At 31.1% G+C, this 27,650-nt stretch overlaps 1 protein-coding gene across 3 annotated transcripts; it reads left to right on the top strand.

The window, feature by feature from the left end:
- The first annotated feature begins 4,635 nt into the window (after positions 1 to 4,635).
- Positions 4,636 to 25,183, top strand: LOC139486559 (magnesium transporter NIPA2-like). Of its 3 annotated transcripts, none has more exons than XM_071271481.1 (7): positions 4,636 to 4,756; positions 8,301 to 8,420; positions 17,321 to 17,504; positions 19,137 to 19,193; positions 19,613 to 19,703; positions 20,499 to 20,659; positions 22,469 to 25,183. In XM_071271481.1, the coding sequence occupies exons 1-7, from the start codon at positions 4,730 to 4,732 to the stop codon at positions 23,092 to 23,094; spliced, it is 1,266 nt and encodes a 421-aa protein (XP_071127582.1). In that variant the 5' UTR covers positions 4,636 to 4,729; the 3' UTR covers positions 23,095 to 25,183. The 3 variants fall into 3 exon arrangements, with proteins under 3 accessions (XP_071127582.1, XP_071127581.1, XP_071127583.1); XM_071271480.1 differs by lacking the exon at positions 4,636 to 4,756 and adding an exon at positions 5,019 to 5,090; XM_071271482.1 differs by lacking the exons at positions 4,636 to 4,756; positions 8,301 to 8,420 and adding an exon at positions 10,795 to 10,930.
- The last annotated feature ends 2,467 nt before the right edge of the window (positions 25,184 to 27,650 follow it).

A 27,650-nucleotide genomic window follows, 5' to 3' on the forward strand; every position in this document is an offset into this window, starting at 1 on the left:
TTCTAGCTTCATTAATGACCTGACTCAATTTGTCTATCGTGTCTTATTGCTGTATGTTGCTAAACAGGCAAAATTTGCTAACGCAAATTTCACATGAATAATTCCTTCGGATTTAAATAAACCAAATCGTTAAAGCTATGCAGTCAAAACAGATAATCAATAAAACAAGAGTGCACACGCTATGAAGCTTTGCTGAACATTAATTTTATGTTGATAGTCCTAAATATAAAGCTTGAAAACAACTTAACCAGGAAAACTTTACCAATGAGAATGAGGTCAAGGTCATATGAACAATGCAAGACAGACATGTACATCTTGAAATTAATATATACATATACTAGTATATGAAATATTGCGTTTAGTATCTAAGAACGGAACTAAACCATAAAAACTTAGCATTGATCAATGAACCATGAAAATGAGGTCAAGGTCAGATGATACTTGCCAAACAGACATATACACCTTACGGTCATTCCATACATCAAATATAGTTAACATATTTCTTATAGTTACAGAAAAATATACCAAAACATAAAAAAATAACCATGAGCAATGAACCAACAAAATGAGGTCAAGGTCAAATAAAACGTGCAAGATTGGCATGGTACGTTGTAAATTATTTTCATCCACCAAATAAAAGTTGACATTTTGCATAATTATGGTATATGTTAAAGCGACCATAACACAAAGCTAAACTATAACCACCGAACCATGAAGATGAGGTCAAGGTCAAATGACACCTGCCAATTGAACATGTACACCTTACAATCATTAAATACACCAAATAGTGTTTAAGATATGAACTTGACCACGAAAACTCAACCTTGTTAACTGAATCATGAACTGAGGTCGCTGTCAGATGAAAACTGTCTAACAGGCACGAGAACCTCGCTAGGTATGCACATAATATATTATATTGCTATCATATAACTCATTATTATAAAGAAAGTAATTAACATTACAAAACATCTAAACTTTTGTTCAAGTAATCCCTGAACCATGAACATGAGGTCAAGGACAATGGACATAATGACAAACGGAAACTTCACAATATAAGGGACTGACCATTTATAAACTGAATGTTTGATACTTTAAATGTGTAGGCATTGATAAAAATAGTCGACCCACACAAAAATATTCCCCATAACGTAAAACAAAAATTTTGGCAAAAAAGACTCGCTCTTCTCAGCAACTGTTAAGATTCAATTTATTGTCCTTCCTCACACTTGATGTGGGCATTTGAATAAAATCAGAGAAATTCCACGGTATGTCCAATACACGATGGAGTTACGATATCGACGATATTTACGATAAAATATCGATATCGGTATCAACCTAATCACTATTTACCTAATTCATCTACATCATTAGTTATCCTGGTGCATCTGTATGCGTGGCTATCAATGTTCAGGTTACTACTATAAATCCACATTTGTCTACTTCATGTACATGTATAACCGTAAGTTATCCTGTAGGTGTCGAGAGCAACGATATTCACGATATAGACTCGATATCGACATCCAAATTTTCCTCTTCATTTCTTGCTCTGAATATTGTACGTCGTATTCATATAAACCTAAGGCCGATATCGACGATATCAAATTGATATCGACATTTGAATTTCTCCTCGAAATGTGAAGAATAAGTTCTAAAATTCATATACATTTCAGACAATTGTTGAATTATTCCTTTGAACATGTTGTCGATGTCGTCGAAATCGACGATATCGATTCGATATCAACATTCAAGTTTTCCTTGTAATGTGTAGCATACATTCTTTACTTAATAGTATTAATTTTACATTGTGTTCATATTAAACTAGATATTAAAAAAGAAGATGTGGTGTGATAGCTAATGAGACAACTCTCCACAAGAGACCAAAATGTTAACAGAAATTAACAACTATAGGTCACCGTACGGCCTTCAACAATAAGCAAAGCCCCGAGTAGATATTAACATTTAGATATTCACCTTGTAATGTGCTGTTTTTGTTTATATAACTTTGTCCTTATTTCAAACAAGACTTAGTGTCAATTTCAACAAAATACAAATAATATGTTCAAATGATAATGTTTGTTATTAGGTCTTTACCCCTCTAAACTATTAATTTAAACTGTTTTCTTTTTCTTTGAAGGGCTCAAACTATTTTTAATATTCTCCTTAGCGTTCTTACACTCCTCAAGTTTTATTCCAAATAAATTTTTTTTTTTTATAAACTTCATCGCAATGTCCATTGTTACATCTGACATAGAATTCTTTATAAAAGTACACAATTGATATCGATTTGATATCGTGTCGATATTGTCAATATCGACGATATCGAAATATGGGTATGTCTAAGTGTGTCATGGATGTTTAAAACAAACATCTATATCGATTCCTATCTGGTTTTTCGCTCGATAGTATGACCGACACCAGTATCTCAACCACTTTGTAAAGGAAGACAAAATTGATGCGCTAAATATGAATACACATTATATTATATTTATCTTTTAGTATGTATCTTACGTTTGACAATTTTCAGAAACAAAAGTTTTTTTTTAAAGTTACACAAATTTTGCAGTTAAATTATCATGGAAGAGAAGATCATGTGATATGATTACATAGAGACAACTAGCTCAAGAGACCAAATGAAACAGAAGGTCACCCTACGGCATTAAATAATGAGAAAAGTCCATATCGAAGAGTAGGCTATAAAAGGCCCCGAAATGAAAAAGCGGGAACAATTATGGAACGTCCTTCCTTATACGTATATGATATATTTCCTAGAAATGGACTTGTGATTTTATTAAGAAATTGTATAATTAAAGTGGAAGGAAACGCAACTCGAGATCATTCTGGACTCCCACGGAGCGATAAGCCATGTCTTATTTTGTCGGAGTTTTATGAAAATGGTTGTATTCACATAACAAAAATCAAAATAAAGGGACACCAGGCTCGAGATCAATTGGATCACCTGCGGAGCGATAATTCATGTGGTGTTTCGGTTTAAAGTAAGATAAACGATATATAAAGAATTATAACGGAGGTTCGTTTTCCTGTTACAATAATCAGTCATCTAAATTCATATGGCCATCTTATATCGCAGAGGTGAACTCGGAGACTAAAAACCAAGACATGTATAAATTACTCATCCATTTAAAAGGGTAAAGCCTTAAATCATTTAATGACTTTTCTATCTATGTTTAATAAAATACTTTAAAAAAAATCTTATTCATATTTTCCTCGGTAGTCAAATTTGAGGGAGTTTCATCCGGATTACAAAACAAAAAATAAAGGTGTCCTGTTGCTAATATAAATTTAAGAATAAGATTATGCATGCAAATCACTGGATTTATCGATCACAACCGATTTTTATTATGGTAGATCTATATTTGTTCATGACGAACTTCTTTTAAACGGATTGACATCTTTTCTACACCCGATTGAAATAGCAATTGCATTGTGTTCCCAATTGATGTATAGTGTGAGCCAAGACTCTGTGTTGAAGGCCATACTCTGACCTATTCTTGACACCTTTTTATACATTTTGACTTTTAAAGACGGAGAGTTGTCTCATTGGCACTCATACCACATCTTCTTATTTATATCTTATATTTTTTTAGTTAGACAAAATGGGACGAGACAACATCTCCTCCAGCAGGGATCCAGATAAATTACCAACTGAAGACATCACTGTTCCCAATCCTTCATCTTACTATACAAATCCGGATCCATGACATCATATTCTAGATTAAGGTTGAAATAGAGACATTTTAAGGTGTTCAATAGCGGCAACTCATTGACATTTGTTTTTTTAGACATTTAGACATTATTTTATTAAATCAATCATGGGCCCTTGTCGGGCAAGATACAAAAACATCCGATACAATGATTATATAAACATTAGTGAAATATACAATACATAATACACAAATAATAAATTGATAATATGAGCAATGTAGGATATAATTATGGTAAGAGGCATTGAGTGTAACAAGGCCGATTTAATATTAAAAGAATATGATATAAAGTTTATTAATAGGGGGGAAAAGAAGTAAAAATAGAACCAGGAATATAGTATCTCATTCTGCAGTAGTTCTTCTCATGACCAGTGCACAGCAGTGAGGGACTTTTACATCACAACAATGCAAAGGTCATCAAGGGGAGATCCTTCAGAACCAGCTAAGGATACATAAGATATGAGATTACTCCGACAAGTACAACCCTTCTGTATGAAAATCTAAAATTAAACTTGGTGCCATTAATCTTAATCTTTTTCTTTCTGCAATTTTACCTATTCTAAACAACGCAAAAACAATTTTCTTAGGGAAAACGTTCATATCTATAGGTCTTTTCGGAGTCCAGTATTTTTGTTACTTTATTTTTTAATAGCCAAAATTTTGTTTAAATTTCACAAAAATTATTAAACAATTTTCAATCAAGAGCTATGGCTTTTTAAACATACCAATTGATAATATATATGTACCAATTCAGAACATCAATGAACCTGTCAACAAACAGACAAAAACAAATTAAAACATAACTTGGACTTTATTTTTTTTAATAATTTTTACTGGTCTGTGGCCGAAGAGAGGCAACTCTTTTAACTCTTGAAACAGCGCGGAATTATATTGTCTCGAAACGGCATTTGGTTTAACTTTTACTCTCTAATTTTGGTTCCACAACAGAAATTTTTCTCCTTTGATTTTCCCTCAAAAACCTTTTCATTTCCTGTTTGAATCCATCTATGACTGTAGCAGAATGTTTAACAATGGTAAGAACACATAAATTGACAAATGAAGGTGTATTTCTACTGATGTACACGTGGAAAGAGATTTATTCACAAAGAATAGTTCCACGAAATCAAAATCCTCAGAAACTATTGATCTCATTATAGTGTGTGTCACGATTGTGTCCCTCTACATGTATGCCTTACATGTATGATGTAACTTGTGGTGATGAATATTTTATCTAATATTTTCGTTGATACGTGTTCTTATCGGCTTGTCACGTGATTATTGTTTACATTTTGGTGGCTATTTTTAGTTTTTTGCATGGTCACTTATGATAAATGGTCTTTATGGTGTGATAACAGGTTAAACTCTCAGGTGAGTCATATAAATGGAAGAGAAACCAGTCAGCAAAACAAAAGTTTGTATATATCTTTCAAATCATTAACAGCAATTCTTTGTTTTATCTTAGGAATTCAACATTTTACTTTACCTTAAAAAAATTACATTGTTTTTAAGTGTGCATAAGTGAAATTGCTAAACTGCATTGCCTGTGGTAAATAATGAATGTAAATTTTGAATGCATGTATTTGTGATATATGTTGATATTTATTGTCTTTTCTGCCAGTTTTCAAGTGTTAATCCATCTTAATGTTTTAATTGCATTTGACGTTCCTTTTTATTTATAATATACATACTTTATATTATCCTCACAAATATTGCAGATACTGTATAATTTATTTCACATTATCATGATTTTTAACTCTCTTTAAAAATCTCCTTACACATGTTATATACAAATTTAGTTTTCAGGGGGTCGCTATTTAAGGTTCATCTTGACCAAATATTATTCATGTTCAGTAACTTAATGGAATATAATTTCTGAATTGGCCCATTGATCATTGTTTATATTGTTAGCACACACAATGATAATGATATTACAGTCTTAACTTGGTGGCTGTCTCAATAGATTGAAAATAAGATACCAATATTGGTACTACATGTACATGTAGTTTTCTGTGATGTGTTTAAAGTGTTGTAGTTATTTTTTACCTGGACTTATTTTATTGTCTATTATTGTTACACACTTTGAATTTATCATGTATTCTCTTTCCATACATGTAGATTCATGTTATTATGAAACCATTTCAGAGTTCGCGAAAAGTGGTGGTCCTCAGGATTTTACCACCAAATTTTGGCATAGGACTGACACAATTTTAGTATTTTTCAATAGATTTAATATTGAGGACTTGATGATTTTCCTCCATGACCACCAGGGAAAAAAAGATTTTGCGAACTCTGTGACATTTATCAAATGTTGCATTTGCATTCCTTTGCTTTGTAGTACATGTAGTAAAGTTGATAGTATGAGCTATCATGAACAACTGTCTAACATGTTGCAGGGGAAATACAAACATTGGGCATTTGTCGGTCCATTTGTCTGTCAGTCCAGTTTTGTTAGGGCTCTCAAGTGTACAGTTCTTGCCAGATTTTTATAAAACTTATATCATAAGTTTATATATTATATGCAATATGCCAGATTTTTTATGCCCCACCTACGATAGTAGAGGGGCATTATGTTTTCTGGTCTGTGCGTCCGTTCGTCCGTCTGTTCGTTCGTTCGTTCGTTCGTTCGTTCGTTCGTCCGTCTGTCCCACTTCAGGTTAAAGTTTTTGGTCAAGGTAGTTTTTGATGAAGTTGAAGTCCAATCAACTTGAAACTTAGTACACATGTTCCTTATGATATGATCTTTCTAATTTAAATGCCAAATTAGAGTTTTGACCCCAATTTTACGGTTCACTGATAGAAAATGATAGTGCAAATTTCAGGTTAAAGTTTTTGGCTTCAGGTTAAAGTTTTTGGTCAAGGTAGTTTTTGATGAAGTTGAAGTCCAATCAACTTGAAACTTAGTATACATGTGCCCTATGATATGATCTTTCTAATTTAAATGCCAAATTAGAGTTTTGACTCCAATTTTACGGTTCACTGAACATAGAAAATGATAGTGCAAATTTCAGGTTAAAGTTTTTGGCTTCAGGTTAAAGTTTTTGGTCAAGGTAGTTTTTGATGAAGTTGAAGTCCAATCAACTTGAAACTTAGTATACATGTGCCCTATGATATGATCTTTCTAATTTAAATGCCAAATTAGAGTTTTGACCCCAATTTTACGGTTCACTGAACATAGAAAATGATAGTGCAAATTTCAGGTTAAAGTTTTTGGCTTCAGGTTAAAGTTTTTGGTCAAGGTAGTTTTTGATGAAGTTGAAGTCCAATCAACTTGAAACTTAGTATACATGTGCCCTATGATATGATCTTTCTAATTTAAATGCCAAATTAGAGTTTTGACCCCAATTTTACGGTTCACTGAACATAGAAAATGATAGTGCAAATTTCAGGTTAAAGTTTTTGGTCAAGGTAGTTTTTGATGAAGTTGAAGTCCAATCAACTTGAAACTTAGTATACATGTGCCCTATGATATGATCTTTCTAATTTAAATGCCAAATTAGAGTTTTGACCCCAATTTTACGGTTCACTGAACATAGAAAATGATAGTGCAAATTTCAGGTTAAAGTTTTTGGCTTCAGGTTAAAGTTTTTGGTCAAGGTAGTTTTTGATGAAGTTGAAGTCCAATCAACTTGAAACTTAGTATACATGTGCCCTATGATATGATCTTTCTAATTTAAATGCCAAATTAGAGTTTTGACCCCAATTTTACGGTTCACTGAACATAGAAAATGATAGTGCAAATTTCAGGTTAAAGTTTTTGGTCAAGGTAGTTTTTGATAAAGTAGAAGTCCAATCAACTTGAAACTTAGTATACATGTTCCTTTTGATAAGATCATTCTAATTTTAATGCCAAATTAGAGAATTTATTCCAATTTCACAGTCCTTTAAACATAGAAAATGATAGTGTGAGTGGGGCATCCGTGTACTGTGGACACATTCTTGTTTAACGTGTAACTAGTTCTTCCCCTTGGAAATCGCAATTATGATGGAAATCATATCACCATGAATGCATTTGCTCTGAAGCCATTATTTCTCTTAAGATTTTGATAAAGAGTTTTAAAGAAAAAAAGTGTTTTTTTGAGTTATTGTCCTTGTACCTTGGATAGATAAAATATGTGTAAAGCAGGAGACATTAGAACTCTATTCTTTTATTCAGAAATGTCATTATGATAAAAAAACACAATTTGTATACGTGTGCATGCATAAAACAAATTTCTTGATAGTATGGTCTAAATGCAGCACAAAAATATATGAATATTGAGCAAAATTTTACAGTTTATTCACTTGACATGGAACTGTGCTGTTGCCAGCATGGCTTGGACACATGTACAAATGTACATGTATTTTTGTTAAGAGAATAATTAGTCAATTGCATTACAATTTGTTTCAAAAATTTACATACACTTTATTACAAAACGCTATTTTACTGTTTAAATACATGATGTACCTGATGAACCAGTTCAAAGAATTTTTAACTTATTGGATACTATTACAATGTATGTATGTTTAGCTATACAATACTCTAAGAATGTTTGTTTATTCCTTATTTGTCATTTAAACCTGATATACTTTCTTCTTCAGAAAAACAGCAACATCCTTTATGGGGTAATAGCTTGTACTGCGGTTTTATGTGTTGGTCTCTGGTGGATTACAATGAACTCCACATCCACAGATGTAACAGGATCCACACCTCAAACACTGGTAAGTTTCTCTTTATGGGCAGATTCATCTTCACTAGCAAAGGGAAGGTACTGTGTAGATACCTGTGGCTAGCGAAGATGGCGCAAATTTAGAGTCATAATTCATCCTTATTCATGTTAGGCAACACCTATTTGATTCCTTGTTTGACGGACCCGCCGGCACCTATTTTTTTCAGAACAGATTTTTAAAAACAAATTTATATTCCCGCTTCCCGCATGCGGAAATGTAATCATGTCCATTTCCCGCACCGTTTCTTTTGGGTAACTATTATAAAAAGATATCAACATTTGTTTTGAAATCACAGTCTAACCTGTATATTACGATTTTTAACATAAAAGCACCCCACCACACTAAATATCTGTGAGAATATTTGTTTCAGCATGAAACCTATTTATCCAAAGTGGGAGTGCTCTGATATAAATTTATAACAGCGGAAATACCTGTAAAGAACAAAAAATTGGTTTCTTTCCCCCTTACTAATATTCTCTATCAAAAAATGTTCGTTGTTAGGATAGAGTACAAAGAACTTCTGAAGGATTTGCCTTCAACTGCAATTATATTGTATGCTGGCGAAACAAAACTATCCATAGCCGCTGCATGTTTATGCACCTGTCCTGATTGATTCAAGGGCCTGTCGTTCAGCAGTTATCGTTTGTTGATGTTATTCATTGGTATTTTCCCGTTTGGATATATAAATTAGATCGTTGGTTTTCCTGTTCGAATTGTGTACGCTAATAATTTTGGGGTCCTTTATAGCTTGCCGTTTGGTCTGTATCAAAGCCCTGTGTAAAAGACCGTACTTTGACCTGTGTTTGTTATTAGACAAGGTGTCATTTTACTGATGCAGAAAAGAAAATAGAAATACCAAGGATTTGTATAGTTCTTCTATACAAAACCTTTGAAAACTTCAAAAAGAGGAGAGTTACATCATATTTTAAGCAACTTTATCTAAAAGAGGGGTCCACTTATTTTGAATAATTTTAAACTGTTAAAGTAAATGTGTTAACATGGTTAAAGTCAAGGATTGGAATATTACAAAATTCTTGGACATGTTTTGACCATTTAATACCAGATAGATATATAGTTCTTTGAGAAAATATGAGCCCTTTTGTACAAACAAATATATTATACATTGCAACTTATATTGATCCCTCATAAAACATGTAAAAGGGATATTTATAACATTAAGGAGTTGCCCCCAAACTGATTATGACTTGGATGGAGAATTGTATCATTGTCACTCACACATACATAGACCAGATTTAATTATTTCTTGGTGAACAGGGAAAAAATACTTCAGAAATTAAAGAAATGTCAAAGTACAAGTTATAAATCAAGTTTTAATATTGTTAAAACCTACTACTTTATGTTTAGGCCAAATAACAAAGTATGTGTGGTTCCAGTTACATCTGAAAAAAATTGAGGGTAGGTAGGTAGGGATTTTTTTTTAATTTTATGTTTTTTTTACATTGAGTCTATGGGAGCAACATTCTGACTTTAACAGTGTTTAACGAAAAATGACAATAAAATCTTTAGGGTAGACTATTTCTAAGCCGAAAAAGTAGGGACGGTAGGGTTACTGGAACCACACATATATTTTTATTTGGCCTTACAAAAAAAAAATTATAATCGCTCGCCTTTACTTTTCAAGCTTCGCCTCTGCAAATTAAATATTTTTTTATTAAAATTTTCAAATCGCTCGCTCGCCCCAAATTTTGGAGTCAAAAATTCCGTAGAACAAGAAATTAAATTGGTGTGGCCTTAGTGATGAATTGCAATTGGTAATTACATGTACATTTGTAGTTGAAATTTTGTATTTTTGTTCTTGTCTGATCAAGATATGACACCCATGTTCATTGTAGGTACAATGTATTACTTTATTAAAAAAATGAATTTATCACCTGCAATAGTTTTTCGACATATTTCACATATACACATGACAGAAATATTTTTTTTTATTTTTTTTCCCACTGTTGATATATTCTCATGATGTGAACATGCAAAATGTTTCTATCATTTGAACTCTGGTGGATGGTTGTCTCATTGGCAATCATATCATATATCTTTTTCTATGTTTATTATGATATTGAAAAAGACATCTGTATGCCTTAAGCAGTTAATGAACATTTTAAACTTTTAAACATTCCAGATTATATAATCAAAACATAAACATTTGACATATTTCTAACATTCTAACAAAAGTTTATACAACTGGTGTACTCAGATATCACTTTGTTATAGTTGTGTTGTATTTAATGTTAGGAAGGTCAGACATGAAATAATGACAAATGAAAAAGTTGATCTTGTTTGGGTTTACCTGGCTCTGATAAAACATGGGAATACAAACATCTGGTCCTCTGACTGGTTGGAATCGGTACCAGTCTAAAAATAATGAACTGGATCTTAAACTGTTCATAAATATTCATAGTTAAATTTAAGCATCTGAAATGATGTTTTTCTATACCATGTGTACTTGATTTTCAATTTTATAGATTCCACTTTTAAAACAGGTAAGACATATAGATAAACAGAAGAGAATAGAAAAAGGAAGAACGATTAATTAGAAAGTTTAAAAGATCTTAGAGATTTAGACAGTCTTAAGACTTTGTAAACATTGTAAAAGGAACCAAGTTGTCAACTATTCATGCCTTATCTAGCATGTCTAGATACATAAAATGTTTAGTTTAAATTGTGTATGTTATAAGAATCATTTATATCTAAATAATGATTAATCTGAGAAAAAAAGGTATTCTGCATTAAATTTGAAATTTTAAAAGGTAGGAAATGTTTTATTACAAACAAATATCAATTTAAAGATGAAGATCTGTCAATATTTTTATGTAGTAATAAACCAATTTTTCAAGACATTTCCGCCATTTGCCTTCTTCAGTTTCTTTTTTTTTCTTCTCAACTACACACATTTTGTACTATTGGAATTTAAAAAAAAAGGAATATTTTTATGGATATGTATATTTTGTCAAACATTACAAGTGTGTCAAATATATGTAATAGTGTCAATTTAAAATGCTCTATAGCTAAGAATACAAAGAAATGCAGCAAAATAACAATGTACTGGGGATTGAATCAATTTAGTTGGTACATGTAGTAACATTTGTGGAATGGGAAAGATTTGTGTTCTGGTGGATATTTCTTGGATTTGTGAAAGTCAGCAGATAAGTCAATCCACAGTAATTTAATCCACAGTGGTCTCATGTTCTATCCACAGCAGTCTCATGTTCTATCCACAGTGGTTTCATGTTCTGAGCTTTGGTACAAACAAAAAACTCAAATATTCTGACATTTTAGATTGAACTCACTTTACATTGACCCATTGAAAGCAACTTCTTCATTTTTCGCTTTTAACTACATGTATCAGGTAAAGCAAAGTGACAGATGTCAATGCGACTTCTTAACCCCATTTGCCTGCTAGCAGGAGCCCTGTATGTGGAACTACACATAGGCAGATCCAGGGAATTACTGAAGCATGACTGGAGCGGGCCTCCCTTAGGTCAGTCAGTGCCCCCCTCCTTTTAAAAAGTTCTGTCTCCGCCACTGCTATACTCATGCATATGACAGCAGAAGGGGGCATGGTCCATATCTAGTTTAATAATTTTTCTCTATATATTTTCATTTTTTTATCCATTTATTCTGAATATGTTATTAAAGCGATTAAGTCCTTGAAAATGACATATTAGCCAGACACTGAAATGAATAATTATCATGGACTTGATTTTAAATTGTCTTGTCAACTGTCAAGATTTGTATGATACAAGTTGATAAATAGATTAAACTATATATATATGTCAATGCATGAATCTAGCTTTTAAAATAATTTTTGATTTCATGATCAGCTTTTGTCATTTGACTAAAATCTTTTATCAGATTTTATTGTAAGACAGTTAGATAAATGTGTGACTGTGACCTGAAAATACGTCTTTAAATCTATAAATAGAACAAAAGTGTAAATATTATGTGAAGTTTATAGGTCAAGTAATTTTGTTTGTCAACTATGAATAGTTTGATAATAAAGAAATCGCCTGATGTGTCCTCAGATAGAGAGGACATGTTATCAATTGTGAGGAAGCATGTTTCCTTGAAAGGAAATACTTAGAGTTTTAAATAGAAATATATATAAATATATATACTGGTACACAAATAAAGGTAAGTTTTAATATCTTATTTGTGTCTATAATCAGTATGCTGAATATAAGGAGTAAGGACTGATATCAGTGGTTGTTGATTTTTATTTTATTTTTTTGGGGGAAGGGGGGGGGGGTGCATATTGAAGTAAGCAAGCACAGGTTCCATGTTTTTTTTTTAAATATAGTGCAACTTAAAGTAAGCTCAAGCTCTGTATTGATGGGAAAAAATAAGGATGGTAAAATGTAATAAAATTGAAAATTAAGACTTAATATATTTCACTTTTACCACATCACATATATATATATATATATATATATATACTAGAACACACCCGTGATATCGCGGGTCCGTGACTAAATTAAAGTATATAACTATGCGCAAGCCTTATTTTAGTATAAGTATTGTCATCTGATAAAGTCATGCCGATTATAAGATCTTTCTATTTGAACCCGTCGAACTGGAACTTATCAATTATTGGTAATATTAATTATTTGGAAAACAAAAGGTCCTGGAATGGAGTATTTTTTAATCAACAGCATTGTCCTATATTAGTTATAAATAAAGTTGAATTCTTTGATTCGCTTTTTACGTCATGCCCGCTAACAAATTGAAAACTGTACCTATACGCCTTATTTTAGTCCAGATTTTTAGTATTTGTATTGTTATCTTAGAAAGTCTTACTGATTAAAATACTACAATATGTAACAATTTGACAATTTAGTAGTGTCAACCCTGTGATTATGACCCGTGAATATAGCATATTAATCCTGAAAACACCCTTTGTTGGTGCGCCTGTCAGATGCGGAACGTACAGATAAGGTAAAAGGTAACAGGTGAATATACTATTGATATTGGTATCCGACTCGACCCGGAACTTCTTAATTATTGGCAATATTAATTACGTGGAAAACAAAAGGGCCTGGAGTGGTGTAATTTTTAATCTACACCTTTGTACTATATTAGTTATATATAAAGTTGAATTCTTTGATTCGTCGTTTTTACATGATGACGGCTGACAAATTGGACCTCGTAATTTTAGTATTATAGATATAATACATATTTTTTTTTTATGTCTTTGCCTTTACCATGTTGACTTATATAAAAGATAAAAAAAAAAAAAAAAAGTCTGGATTTGCTTTCTTTATGATTGTTTATCTCATTTCACCTCTTAATAACCAAACACACAAACACATACATATATGATATAGGCTTACATGTACTCCCACCAAACTGTTGACCTATATACGTTAGTAGGTAAATAGTTTTACCTGTACACGTCAAACTGACATCTATATGTATACAGAAAAAGAGGCATTGGGTATGGCAGCAACACAACAAACAGTATTGTAAATCTTCTTTTTTTAATGGGAGGAAAAGTTGAAGTTTTTAGATTCTTGAAAATTTGCAGTTTTACATGTTTTAAGAATTTCTGCACTAAAGCTTATTGAAACTATTTATTTTGTTTAATTTTCAATTAATAATGAACCCTTGATCATGAAATCCATGAAAATTAGTACCCAATGTTACTAATGAACCCACCAAAGTAGCTAAAGATGATTCTCTTTAGTTTAGTACATTATTTGTTTATAGTCTCTGAGATTGGGATTTCACAATGCATAGAAAGTGCATGTTGTACCCTGTACTGTACATAATCAGATTTTCTCTTGAAAAAATTGGCCACTAAGGAGTAAGGTTAAAAGGAGTAGGTCCAGTAAGACTCCTTTTTGGCCCCAAAATATAGCAGTTTTACAAAATTGTTAAAATGTAAACTTTTAGTTATTTAATGGACAGTAGAATGCTTCTGCTACATAAATATGGGCTGTTTTTGACAATACAATACACATATATCGGGTACTAGCACCAATAAGTCATGATAAATTACTGAAATCTTCATAATTCTAGCATTTTAGTTAAATTTTAGACGGTTGAAATGTAAGTTGTATTTGATGATAATACATAACATATATAAAGATTGAGGATGAACACGGATGCGGCCACTTTCATTTTTGACAAAAAACATCTGAAAAGTGACATTTTTCGGCATATTTGGTAGATTTGTCATATTTAAGCTTGAATCGGAACGTTTTTAATGACTAAATTAGTTAAAATTTTCACATAAATTAATTGAATCAAATGAAATAGACACTTAAGTGTTTAAAAAGTGGTCAAAATCTTTTGTCAGATGAATCTGAAATTTGAGGCCAAAATCGGTCCTTACCGGACCTACACCTTTCCAGCTGTACAGAGTGATTGCAAACTGAAATGTGTTGTAATGTTGCAGTACTGTCTCAGGTTAGGGTAGAGGTTGGTGCCTGTTAAAATGTTTAAATTCACTGCATTTTTATACGACCGCAATATTTGAAAAAATTTTCGTCGTATATTGCTATCACGTTGGCGTCTGCGTCGTCGTCGTCGTCGTCGTCGTCGTCCGGCGTCCGAATACTTTTAGTTTTCGCACTCTAACTTTAGTTAAAGTGAATAGAAATCTATGAAATTTTAACACAAGGTTTATGACCATAAAAGGAAGGTTGGTATTGATTTTGGGAGTTTTGGTCCCAACATTTTAGGAATAAGGGGCCAAAAAGGGCCCAAATAAGCATTTTCTTGGTTTTCGCACCATAACTTTAGTTTAAGTTAATAGAAATCTATGAAATTTTGACACAAGGTTTATGACCACAAAAGAAAGATTGGGATTGATTTTGGGAGTTTTGGTTTCAATAGTTTAGGAATAAGGGGCCAATAAAGGGCCCAAATAAGCATTTTTCTTGGTTTTTGCACAATAACCTTAGGTTAAGTAAATGGAAATCAATGAAATTTAAACACAATGTTTATGACCACAAAAGGAAGGTTGGTATTTATTTTGGGAGTTTAGGACCCAACAGATTAGGAATTAGGGGCCAAAAAGGGACCCAAATAAGCATTTTTCTTGGTTTTCGCACTATAATGTTAGTATAAGTAAATACAAATCTATGAAATTTAAACACAAGGCTTATGACCATAAAAGGAAGGTTGGTATTGATTTTGGGAGTTTTGGTCCCAACAGTTTAGGAAAAAGGGGCCCAAAGGGTCCAAAATTAAACTTTGTTTGATTTCATCAAAATTGAATAATTGGGGTTCTTTGATATGCCGAATCTAACTGTATATGTAGATTCTCAACTTTTGGTCCCGTTTTCAAATTGGTCTACATTAAGGTCCAAAGGGTCCAAAATTAAACTTAATTTGATTTTGACAAAAATGAATCGGTTGGGTTCTTTGATATGTTGAATCTAAAAATGTACTTAGATTCTTGATTATTGAAGTTTTTTTGGTCCAGTTTTCAAATTGGTCTACATTAAGGTCCAAAGGGTCCAAAATTAAACTTTGTTTGATTTCATCAAAAATTGAATCCTTGGGGTTCTTTGATATGCCAAATCTAACTGTGTATGTAGATTCTTCATTTTTGGTCCTGTTTTCAAATTTCAAATTCTACATTAAAGTCCAAAGGGTCCAAAATTAAACTAAGTTTGATTTTAACAAAAATTGAATTCTTGGGCCTCTTTGATATGCTGAATCTAAACATGTACTTAGATTTTTGATTATGGGCCCAGTTTTCAAGTTGGTCCAAATCAGGATCTAAAATTATTATATTAAGTATTGTGCAATAGCAAGTCTTTTCAATTGCACAGTATTGTGCAATGGCAAGAAATATCTAATTGCACAATATTGTGAAATAGCAAATTTTTTTTTAATTAGAGTTATCTTTCTTTGTCCAGAATAGTAAGCAAGAAATATCCTATTTGTGCAATAGCAAGAATTTTTTTTAATTGGAGTTATCTTTCTTTGTCCAGAATCAACTTAAATCTTTGTTATATACAATATACAATGTATATACACTTTTTACTACCAACTGATAAATTTAAATAATCTTTACCATTCAGTGATAACAAGCAGTTTTTTTACATCTTAATATTTTATGATGTATTTAAATGAGTAGTTATTGTTGCAAACTCCATTAGAAATTTGAATTGATATCAGTTTTGAAAAAGGGAAACGGGGATGTGAAAAAAAAGGGGGGGGGGGGGGTTAAATTTTTCTCATTTCAGATTTCATAAATAAAAAGAAAATTTCTTCAAACATTTTTTTGAGAGGATTAATATTCAACAGCATAGTGATTTGCTCAAAGGCAAAAAAAACCTTTTAAGTTCATTAGACCACATTCATTCTGTGTCAGAAACCTATGCTGTGTCAACTATTTAATTTTAGATTTAAAAAGTTTGAAGAAGAAATCTTTAATTGATTTGTAAAATCTTGGCATTTGTTTTGTGTAAAAAAAAACCATGTAATGTCAAAAATTTGATCACAATCCAAATTCAGAGCTGTATCATGCTTGAATGTTTTGTCCATACTTGCCCCAACTGTTCAGGGTTCGACCTCTGCGGTCGTATAAAGCTGCGCCCTGCGGAGCACCTGGTTATGCACCTGTCATAAGTAAGAAGCTTGTTATTTAATAGTGGTTATTGTTTGTTGGTGTGGTTAATCAGTGTTTCTCTTTTCTTGTTTGTATATAGATTAAACCATTGGTTTCTTGTTTGAATTGTATATTACACTAATCATTTTTGGGTCCTTTATAGCTTGCTGTACAGTGTGAGCAAAGAGCCTGTGTTGAAGGCCATAATCTGACCTATTCTTGACACCTTTTTATACATTGTGACTTAGATGGAAAGTTGTCTCATTGGCACTCATACCACATCTTCTTATTTATATCTTATATTTTTTAGTTAGACAAAATGGGACGTGACAACATCTCCTCCAGTAGGGATCCAGATAAATTAACACCAGAAGACATCACTAGTTTCTGGATAGGCTTTGGATTGGCCTTCAGTTCTACTATTTTTATAGGAACCAGTTTCATCTTTAAGAAGCTGGGATTACGTAAACTTGCTAGTCAGGGAACCAGGGCAGGTAATATTCTAAATACTATATATATATATAATTAAACATTGAATAATTTGAATCTAAATAATTTTGAACTCTGGAAAATTGATAAGAAATGTATGATAAAACAATGCCATGGATACCGAAAATTAATGCATTTGAATGGGGACATGTGGTTGGAAACACCCCCCCCCCCCCTTTTTTTTAAATTTCTGGATCCACCCATGCATGTGCACATGGCTTAACCACCAAAGGTAGTTTCATCATACAGTCCTTTTTAATTTTCCAGAATTAAAAATGAATATATATGAGGGTCTGGATAGGGTTTAATGAATAGAGAATAACTGACAAAAACACAGATTAAAGGGATAAAATAATAAAGTAAATGAGCCTGGAAAATGTAAGAATTCAGAAATAAAGGACCCTCTCATATCATGTATATGACCTTTGAAACAATAAAAACAGATTTAAAAAAAAAAAAAATGAGAAAAGATGTACTTTCCATAAAAGTCAATTAAAATATTTAAGTTTGATTTTTAATGATCAGCAATAAATATCAATTTGCACATGAATGCAGTCTTGTTCATTAACGAAATCAAGATATTCTGTTGTTTGTATTGATTATAATTGAAACTTCTTTTATTTCAGAAACATGTTTCAATATATAAAGTTGTTCTTTGTGATATTTATTCAATACCATATTGATTTTATGCCTTGGTTTTAAAATAATCTTTAAGAAGACGATATTCAATGGCTTGTCACATGTTTTAGATTGTCATGATTGTTATCTTATTTATCGTCATAAATCACTGAAAAGAACATAAGAAAAATATGTTGAAAATCAAAATGAAATTTCTATTTGTTCCTGTAGCACTTTGTTTTATAAATTTATAACATTTTCCAATTTATGATACCGTTAATTCATTTGCATGTTGTATTATATTCGACTGATTTTCATGTAATGAGGAAAAAATGCTATTTTCATTGATTTCCTGGTCTAAAGGTGGTACCCAACACTTTCACTAAAATTAATTTGGCTCGTTTAATTTCCATAAAATTATGACAAAGTATTTACTTTGACCCTTTAACAAAAATTTAAAAAATTTTGAACCAACCATTTTATCAGAAAAATTACACTGGTTATATAGCAGTTTGGCAGACACCAAAGGTCCAATTTTGATCATTGAGAAGCTTAATATTCCCTTTATAACACAATGTTATTCAAACGTTTAGCTGACTTTACACAGTTATCTCCCTGTAGTGTTAGGTACCACCTTAACAAATTTTGTATGTTATTACTTGTCTGTAGTAAAAAGTTTATATATACCCATGAATAGTCCAAAAGTTCAAGGTCACAGTACAGTTTGTGGACAAAAACTTAATACATTCATCAAAATCTTCAGGCTCAGCCTGAGTATGAATATTCTTTTTAACATTATCACAATCATTGATTCCATTCAATGGTTAGTCTTGTATTTTAAAAATGAGGAGCAACATTTCTTGTACTTTACTTATATGCAGGGCAATATATTTTATATCTTACTACAAATGTAATAAGGGTTAATATATTTTGTCCCCCTCTCCCTCAGTGTGTTTATTAAATGTAGTTGTAAAATTTGCTAGAAATAGTAACGAATAAAATAGTTTTTTAACTTTCAGATCAAGGAGGTTATGGCTACCTGAAGGAATGGTTATGGTGGGCTGGAATGTCGCTCAGTAAGTAGAATATAATATGCTTCATCTTTTCATTGCACTCAAAACCTTTAAATTTTAGTACCCCTGTAGCAGCAGAAGGGGCATTAAATGATATCCATGACCTCTGTATAACCTATTATACGTACTTCTCTAACTTTAGATTGCCTCAACCAAATCTTATGAAACTTATATAAAATGCTTATTACCAAAAAAACACAGATAAAGTTTGAATTTTTGGTGCTGTCACTTTTAACATTCTAGAGTTATGTACCTGTATAACACCTTTACATTGTGTATAAGTCGCATTAAATATGGTCGAGGCAAACTTAAGTTAGAAAACCGAAACATAAAAATTGCTAATATTATTGAAGCTTTCTAACTTTTTGTATTATTTTTTGATTTTAAACTTGGTGTACACTTTACTCTGTATATATTTTCAGTGATATTGGGTGAGTTTGCCAACTTTGCTGCCTATGCCTTTGCTCCTGCCACATTAGTCACACCACTAGGCGCTCTCAGTGTTATTGTCAGGTAAGTTGGATTCACCGTTTCAGAATCTGATGCATTCTTCACCGTTTCAGAATCTGATGCATTCTGGGTAATATTTGATTGGTTAAAAATTTGCTTAACAATCAAAATTCTGCTAATGACTTTACATTAATTTCATTTTGGTGTATAAACAATGAGATTACCCATAGTCCTTTAGATTCTGAAAAGGCGATTTCTAAAATAGTCAAGTTGAAATCTGAAGCATGTACAGAAACAAAATTTAAATGCACCATAGAAAAATGAAATCCTGAAACCAAATTTGTTTTCTTCAATCAGTGTATTTTCAACATTAAAGGAAGTTAAAATGACTGAAGTTAAAAGTTTTAATAATCAGTTGATGAACTATTTTGTAATGTTGCTGGTCAAGGGGAAATAACTGAAAGTTTTTTCCAAAATTTGTTTTTAAAACTACTAGTATGAAGATGAAACCTAAATATGAAATGTTCTTCCATAGGCAGCTTCCCGACAAAAACTGTCAACAAAAATTGAAATATTGATGTTAATTTAGCAGTATTCAACAGTAGTAAAGAACTCTAAAATATCACCACTGGAAGTTGAACAGCAATCCACCATCATCATCATCTTCAACATATTTGGGGCTCAATACCACCATTAATTTATTTGAACCATACCTGAAATTGTAAAACCTTCCTTAAATATATTACAAGATAAGATCACAAATATTGTCCCCCAGGTTAATTTGATTGAAATTGAGGACTAGAAAATGTAAAATTGAATTGCACAAGAATTCTCACCATATTTTTATATCTATTTCAGTTCTGTTTTATCTTCAATATTCCTGAGAGAAAAATTAAACATACTAGGTAAAATGGGCTGTGCACTGTGTGTGATAGGGTCTACAGTCATGGTTTTACACTCACCACAAGAACAGGAAGTGGCCAGTATGGACATTCTAAAAGAAAAAGTACAGGAACCAGGTAATCACAAAATATTGAATAAGAATATTTCTTATGACCAGCTTTTGACTCTGAAGTTCATGTTTTTTCGACAGATCGCCTACTTTTTGGAAGGACATTCTGGTACCAGGTAAAGTAAGAGCATTGAAAGAAGGGAAATCATTTTGGGGGAAATTTAGTAGCTTTATATTTTCTTAACACAACAAAATCATCTGAAAACAGTATACTTTCTACTCAAATTACACCGATTATAAAATTGAGAATAGAAATGGGGAATGTGCCAAAGAGACAACAACCCGACCATAGAAAAAAACAATGTTTGATTGATTTTACTTATTTTGGATGCTCTAATTGACAAGTACCAGGATGTCCTTTAGAAGAAAAGGTCACTTGAAAATTTTTATGATTCTGAATCAAAAGTTGGTAATATGAAAAAAATACGTCCATTGACATAACAGTCAGTTACCGATCATTAAAATGAGAAAAAAAATCTAGTTTTAAAAAAAGATGGATTTATGTTTCAGTACATGCAGATAAAATTAAAAGATTCGTAAGGGTTCCACGGAACCCAGTGTCTCACCTACTTTTGCTGTAAATCGCAGGCTGAACATACAAAAGAAAAAAAAATCAATAAAAATATTCCTTTTGATTGTAAGAAGCTTCTATCCAAAGTTTGGTAAAAATCCAGGATAGTTTATAAATCTAATAAATGTTATTCAAATTTTAACTGCAGACTGTATGCAATGTTAACTAGAAGAAAAACTAAGTTCATTTATAAGAAAAATACACAGGTACAAAATTTGAACAAAATTTCCTTCTAGATACTAGCTTTTGATCATAAACAAGCTTCTGTCCAGGTTTGGTACAAATTAAAAATAGTATAAGAAAGCTATTAAAGTTTTAAAAACTTTAACCACAGAGTGAATGTGTTGTTTCCGGCAGAAAATCTAAGTCCATTTAAAAGTAAAATACCAGAGAAATGGATTTAATTTTTTACAAAATTTAGTTCTGGATACTATCTTATGATCATAAACAAGCTTCTGTCCAAGTTTGGTAGAAACCCAGGATAGTTTAAGAAAGTTATTAAAATTTTAAAAACTTTAACCACAAACTGAAAGTAATGATTTCCCGCAGAAAAACTAAGTCCATTTATAAGTAAAATACGGCAAAAATGGTATTTTATTTTTACAAAACTTACTTCTGGATACTATCTTATGATCATAAACAAGCTTCTGTCCATGTTTGGTAGAAATCCAGTGTAGTTTAAGAAAGTTATTAAAATTTCAAAAACTTTAACCACAGAGTGAATATTTGTGGACGCCGACGACGACGGAATGTAGGATCGCTATGTCTCGCTTTTTCAACTAAAGTTGAAGGCTCGACAAAAAGCAAGGGAACATTTCTATTATTGTTGTTCTTTATCTCAAAGTCACACAGTGAGGTCTGGAAAATGCTATATATATGCAGTTTAATATGTCTAGTAAACCATGTACTGGTAAATACTGTCATAAATATTCACATTGTTAATTTATCATAAAATTCTATTTTTGTCAAATATGACTAAAAAAACATGTGGGGTATAGATAATTAACATCAACCCAATACTAGCAAAAAAATCATTTTAAAATAATATTAATAAAAGTCATTTGAAAATATAAAATAATTAAAAAAAAATTGAATTATTCATGTGCATATAAATGAAGGATAGGTATATATGAATGAGACAGTAATCCAACAACACAAGAAAAGAAATTTAATCTTGAGGTCATCTTAATTTTCAACAGACAGCATCACGTGATTAGATATGTAAGGTTTTTTTTTATTTTTCAGGGTTTGTGATATATGCTTTCCTGATGGTGGGAACTGCCATATTCTTTATGATATTTGTAGCACCAAAGTATGGTAATCGAACAGTTCTAGTTTATATAACAATATGTTCTACTTTGGGATCATTCACTGTGATGGGATGTAAAGGAGTGGGCGTTGCCATACATCAAACTCTTCATGGGCAAAATCAGTTTACAAACTGGTTGACTTACGTCTTTCTTTCAGCTGTTATAATTTGTATATTAGTACAGATGAACTTTTTGAACCGTGCACTAGATATTTATAACACTGCGGTAGTGACACCTATATATTATGTGTTTTTCACAACTTGTGTTATAGTGGCATCATTAGTTTTATATAAAGAATTTTTCTCAATGTCGACCAAAGATATATTTGGATTTATATGTGGGTTTTTGATTATATGTATGGGTATTTTTCAATTAAATGCTTTTAGAGACGTAAACATCTCTCTTAAAAACTTGCCGAATGCGCACAGAGACGAATTACCGAAAGTCAGTTTGAATGGAGGATCAATGAACCAGGAAAACACTGACGAACAAAGATTATTAGAAAATGACTCAATTTGTGCCAAAGATTATCATGATGAGGATGATTCTCATCCAATATGACAGGAAGTTTTACAAGGTAGATAAAAAGGAAATTGTGAAAGGGAGATAATCTTTATTTATGTCTTTCATTTTAAAACATTCACCACTGGCCAGTGAATGTTGGAGGAGAAAAATATATATTTATATGACACTGCCGAAGGAAATTAGAAGTTTATCAAATATAAATGTAACTACGATCATTACTAGGAAAAGAATAGTTTATTTAGGTGGAAAGGTTTTACAATAGATATTTATTTATTTAGTCTTTAAACTAGATTTTAAGATTTCTTTCATTTTTGTTGAAAATGATTTATAATGTTATTTTCAAAAGTAAATGCCAATTATTCTTGCCAAAAAAGGTAAAAATAAACAAATGTAATATTTGGAGCTATTAAAGACAAAATGAAATAAATGTTAAGATGTCTAAATGTATATTACAAAAAGACAAAATATAAATATTGTTTTAAAAGATGTCTATGTATATTTATTTCAAAAAATGTTTTTCATTGAAACCTTATCAGATCTGCATAATGTCCCACATTGTGTTCATTTGAAACTGAATGTTTTTTGGGAAACATATTTTGTTTTACAAGTTGTTCAGAAATTTTCTAGTTAATTGGTGCTTTTATTCAGTATTTAGGCTCATTTTATTCAGAAATCAAACGATAGAAATTTAACCATGGCAGAATCAAAAATGTTTGAAAATCCTGAAATAAATTGTGCTATTGATGTTACTTCACACTTCAATTGACTTGTTAAATTAAGTCATTTATATTTTTGTCTTTTATTTTATATTACACATACAAAATTATGAGAATATAATTTAACATAATGTCACAAATATATATACACGATATATGTCCTAGGTATTATTAATTATAAAGGTAATGATTTTCCTAACATAAATTGGCTTTTGTATTCTTATTACAGCTAATTTCCTAATGCATGTAAAGTAAAACTTTGGTTGGCTTGCTTGCTTTGTTTGTATTGTTGTTAATACAAGCTTTGTAAATAAGATTGACATCTTTAAACAATATATATAGTCATAGTTTAACCTGTATATATAATATTTAAATTTAATTGGGTGTTATCCTAATGATTGTACAATATAAAAACAAAGCAAGCAAGCTAACTTAAGTCTTGCTCTGCATGCTTTAGGAAATTAGCTGTAATTGTTTACATTATTATGTTTGAATATTTTTAGACAGGATATTATAAGGGTCTCTATTCAATATGTTGAAGGGTTGAAACTGTATCATATATCTTTGTTTCTTAAAGCAGAAAATTTAACAATAATTATTTCATTTGTTATTAAAATTCTTATTTCAACTTCAGATTACATTCTAAATCTACATGATAGATACAGGTAAACCACATGTACATGTCTTCTTAAAATCATAAGAGAAACCAAGGAGTCTGGTGCAATAAGATATATCTTCACTCTCAACAGTTAAAATTTTGATTATTTAAAATGCCTCACAAGCTTCACGTTCAATCTGGAGTGGAAAAATATTGTATCACTCTTAATTGCTGTTGTTAAATCTATATTTATATGATGCTGGTACATTATATTTGTTTTTAGGTAAGGATTGCATGAAATGCAATCAAAACCTTATGGGACTGACTTGATATCTAAATGTTCCACTAGGATTATCACTACCTTTTTTGATACACAAAATATAGTGCATTGATCATAATATTCTATACATCCTATCCATAAATATTTCCAGAAATTTATCAATGTAATATATGCTCACATACTCAAGGCACAAAATGATGTTAGACTTGTCAAGAAAATTACATAACTTTTGCAAGGGGCAGGAATTTAATAGCTAATCTAAAGATATAAATTACGTTATTTTTAACCTCATCTTTAAAAGTTGGAGTTATCTTCCATTGTCTAGAATAACTGTTTAATCAACTACAACCAATGCCATATTTAATTTTACTTCCCACTGATGAATTGAAGCAATCTTTACCGTTCAGTGCTGTCAAGCGCTTTGATTTTAATTTTTAAATAGCTACTTTATTATTATAAGGTATCCATGGTGATAAGACGAGGAACAAAAATATCTTCTCCTTCTAAAAGACAAAAAAAAATAATGAAAAACAACTTATCTCTAGTACAAATTGTGGTCTTCAGGACTAATTTTATCATAAACTAAATTCAATTGTATTAAATCCAATTCTATCATCTAAAATTGAGAATGGAAATGGGGAATGTGTCAAAGAGACAACAACCCGACCAAATAAAAAACAACAGCAGAGGGTCACCAACAGGTCTTCAATGTAGCGAGAAATTCCCGCACCCGGAGGCGTCCTTCAGCTGGCCCCTAAACAAATATATACTAGTTCAGTGAGTATTTGGATTCAATAAATATTCTTATTCTTATAATTTTTGTACTATGTTCATTTCAACTGTTTTTATTTAGAATGCCCAAAATTACTTGGTGACTGGTACAAGAATATGTAAAATGTGTTATGTCATAATATTTCTGTTTGTTATAAATGTATGATATGAGGGTGTTAAATATAGAAGAAGGGTATTTGAAAGTTTATGAATGAAAACCAGTTTTTTTGTAAATTTTTGACTGAGGGATATTTTTCATCACTAGTTTTTTTTATATTACATCATTACACCTCAAGTTTAATTTCTAATTATCTGTATATTGTGCAATACAAACCTTCATTTTTTTAAATAAATATGGCCGTTAGTTTTCTCGTTTGAATTGTTTTACATTGTCTTATCGGGGCTTTTTATAGCTGACTATGTGGTATGGGCTTTGTTCGTTGTTGAAGGCCGTACGGTGACCTATAGTTGTTAATGTCTGTGTCATTTTGGTCTTTTGTGGATAGTTGTCTCATTGGCAATCATACCACATCTTTTTTATATTGGCAGTTTGGTTGAAAAATTTTCTTGCTGGTGTTATTAAAGTTATTGTCGTTATATATGGTAAATGTTAAAGGATAATTCTAATATCTATGACATATCTAATTTACTGATGTGTACACAAAATGTTTTCATATGACTAGCTTCTTCAATGACCTGAAATACTAATTATGCAAAAATTAGCAACACTACCACAGTTTTCATCATCACTTTTGCCTTAGTTTTTGATTAAATGCCTACAGTGCTTACAGTGCTTTGATTGATCATGTAAACACACTAATTAAAGTGATATAACAAAGTAAGAGTGCTGTAACATTTAACCACATGAATTTTTGAATCATAATTAAATTTATCATCGTTTTTTACAAGTATTTGAAATTTGGGGACCATGTATGGGAATTTTCATAAATATGTATTTTCATTTAAGTTTGAATGAAAATTCAAACAGAAAATTCAAAGATTTCCCCCGACAGTAACAACAAAGAAAAGATTTTTTTGGAAGCTTATTAGAAAATTTCATTAGATTATTAAGAGATGATTTGGTGGTTGAAATTCTAAAAAAATTCCAGATTTTTTATCCAATCATGTAAAATAAATAGAATTGAGCTTGATAACTTGGTTTAAATGTGAAATCCCAAATAATAAAATTGAAAATGGAAATGGGGAATGTGTGAAAGAGACAACAACCTGACCAAAGAGCAGACACCAGCTGAAGGTCACCAATGGGTATCTATATTTTTCAAAAATTCTATTTTGATATGTGAATATTATTACCTAACAGTTAATGTAAGTTACTTAATAGTATATTAAACAACGCTAATATTTAAATGAAAGATTGATAATATACAACGATAAAATTTGTAATGGGGGATTGACAGTATTTGTTATTCATTTCAGATTTACATTGTTAAGTTTTTGTCTATGTTAAATGTAATGTTTTGTAAATAAAAATGGAATATTTTTTATAAGTTTTTTTTAGTTATATGAGTGTTTTAAACATTTTCAAAAAATGGTTGTAAGTTCATGAAATATGTCATCCTCTTTGAAATTGGTCTTGTCTGATTAATTCCCTTTGCAATGACTGCAAACGAATTTTGGGATCATATAATGGTATGTTGTCGTCATGGTCTGTGTTCTCGTCCGAAGACACATTTGGTTTCTTGACAATAACTTTTAAGTTAAGAGAATGGATCTCTATGAATATTTTTAAGAAACCCAACAGTGGAGTAAATGTCAATAAAACAGCAACCCAACAATGGAGTTAATGTCAATAAAACAACAACCCAACAATGGAGTAAATGTCAATAAAACAGCAATGGATGAAAACAGTTTGAAATCCAAAACAAGTACAAAGTTAAAGAGCCCCGAGGACCAAAAGTTCCAAAAAGTTGTTAGTGGGTCTCATTGGGGTCTAAGCAAGAACATCCTTATTATTTAGAATATTTCATACTTTTGCAAACAGTAAAATTTATAAAATGACTATATAATAGATATACATGATTAAACTGAAGTGGTGACTATCTACAGAATAAAAACGGGTACATTACGAAAATACACAGCCGTGTTAGTCAAAGCAAGTGCAACGCACAAAGTGACGTCGCATTTGAATTTCTGAAACGAGTTCCAAAATTAAGAAAGAATTTGGATGGAATTCAAGATTAGATGTGTATGACTTATCTAACATATA

The sequence above is a fragment of the Mytilus edulis genome, chromosome 8 (assembly GCF_963676685.1).
Source record: "Mytilus edulis chromosome 8, xbMytEdul2.2, whole genome shotgun sequence".
NCBI lineage: Eukaryota > Metazoa > Mollusca > Bivalvia > Mytilida > Mytilidae > Mytilus > Mytilus edulis.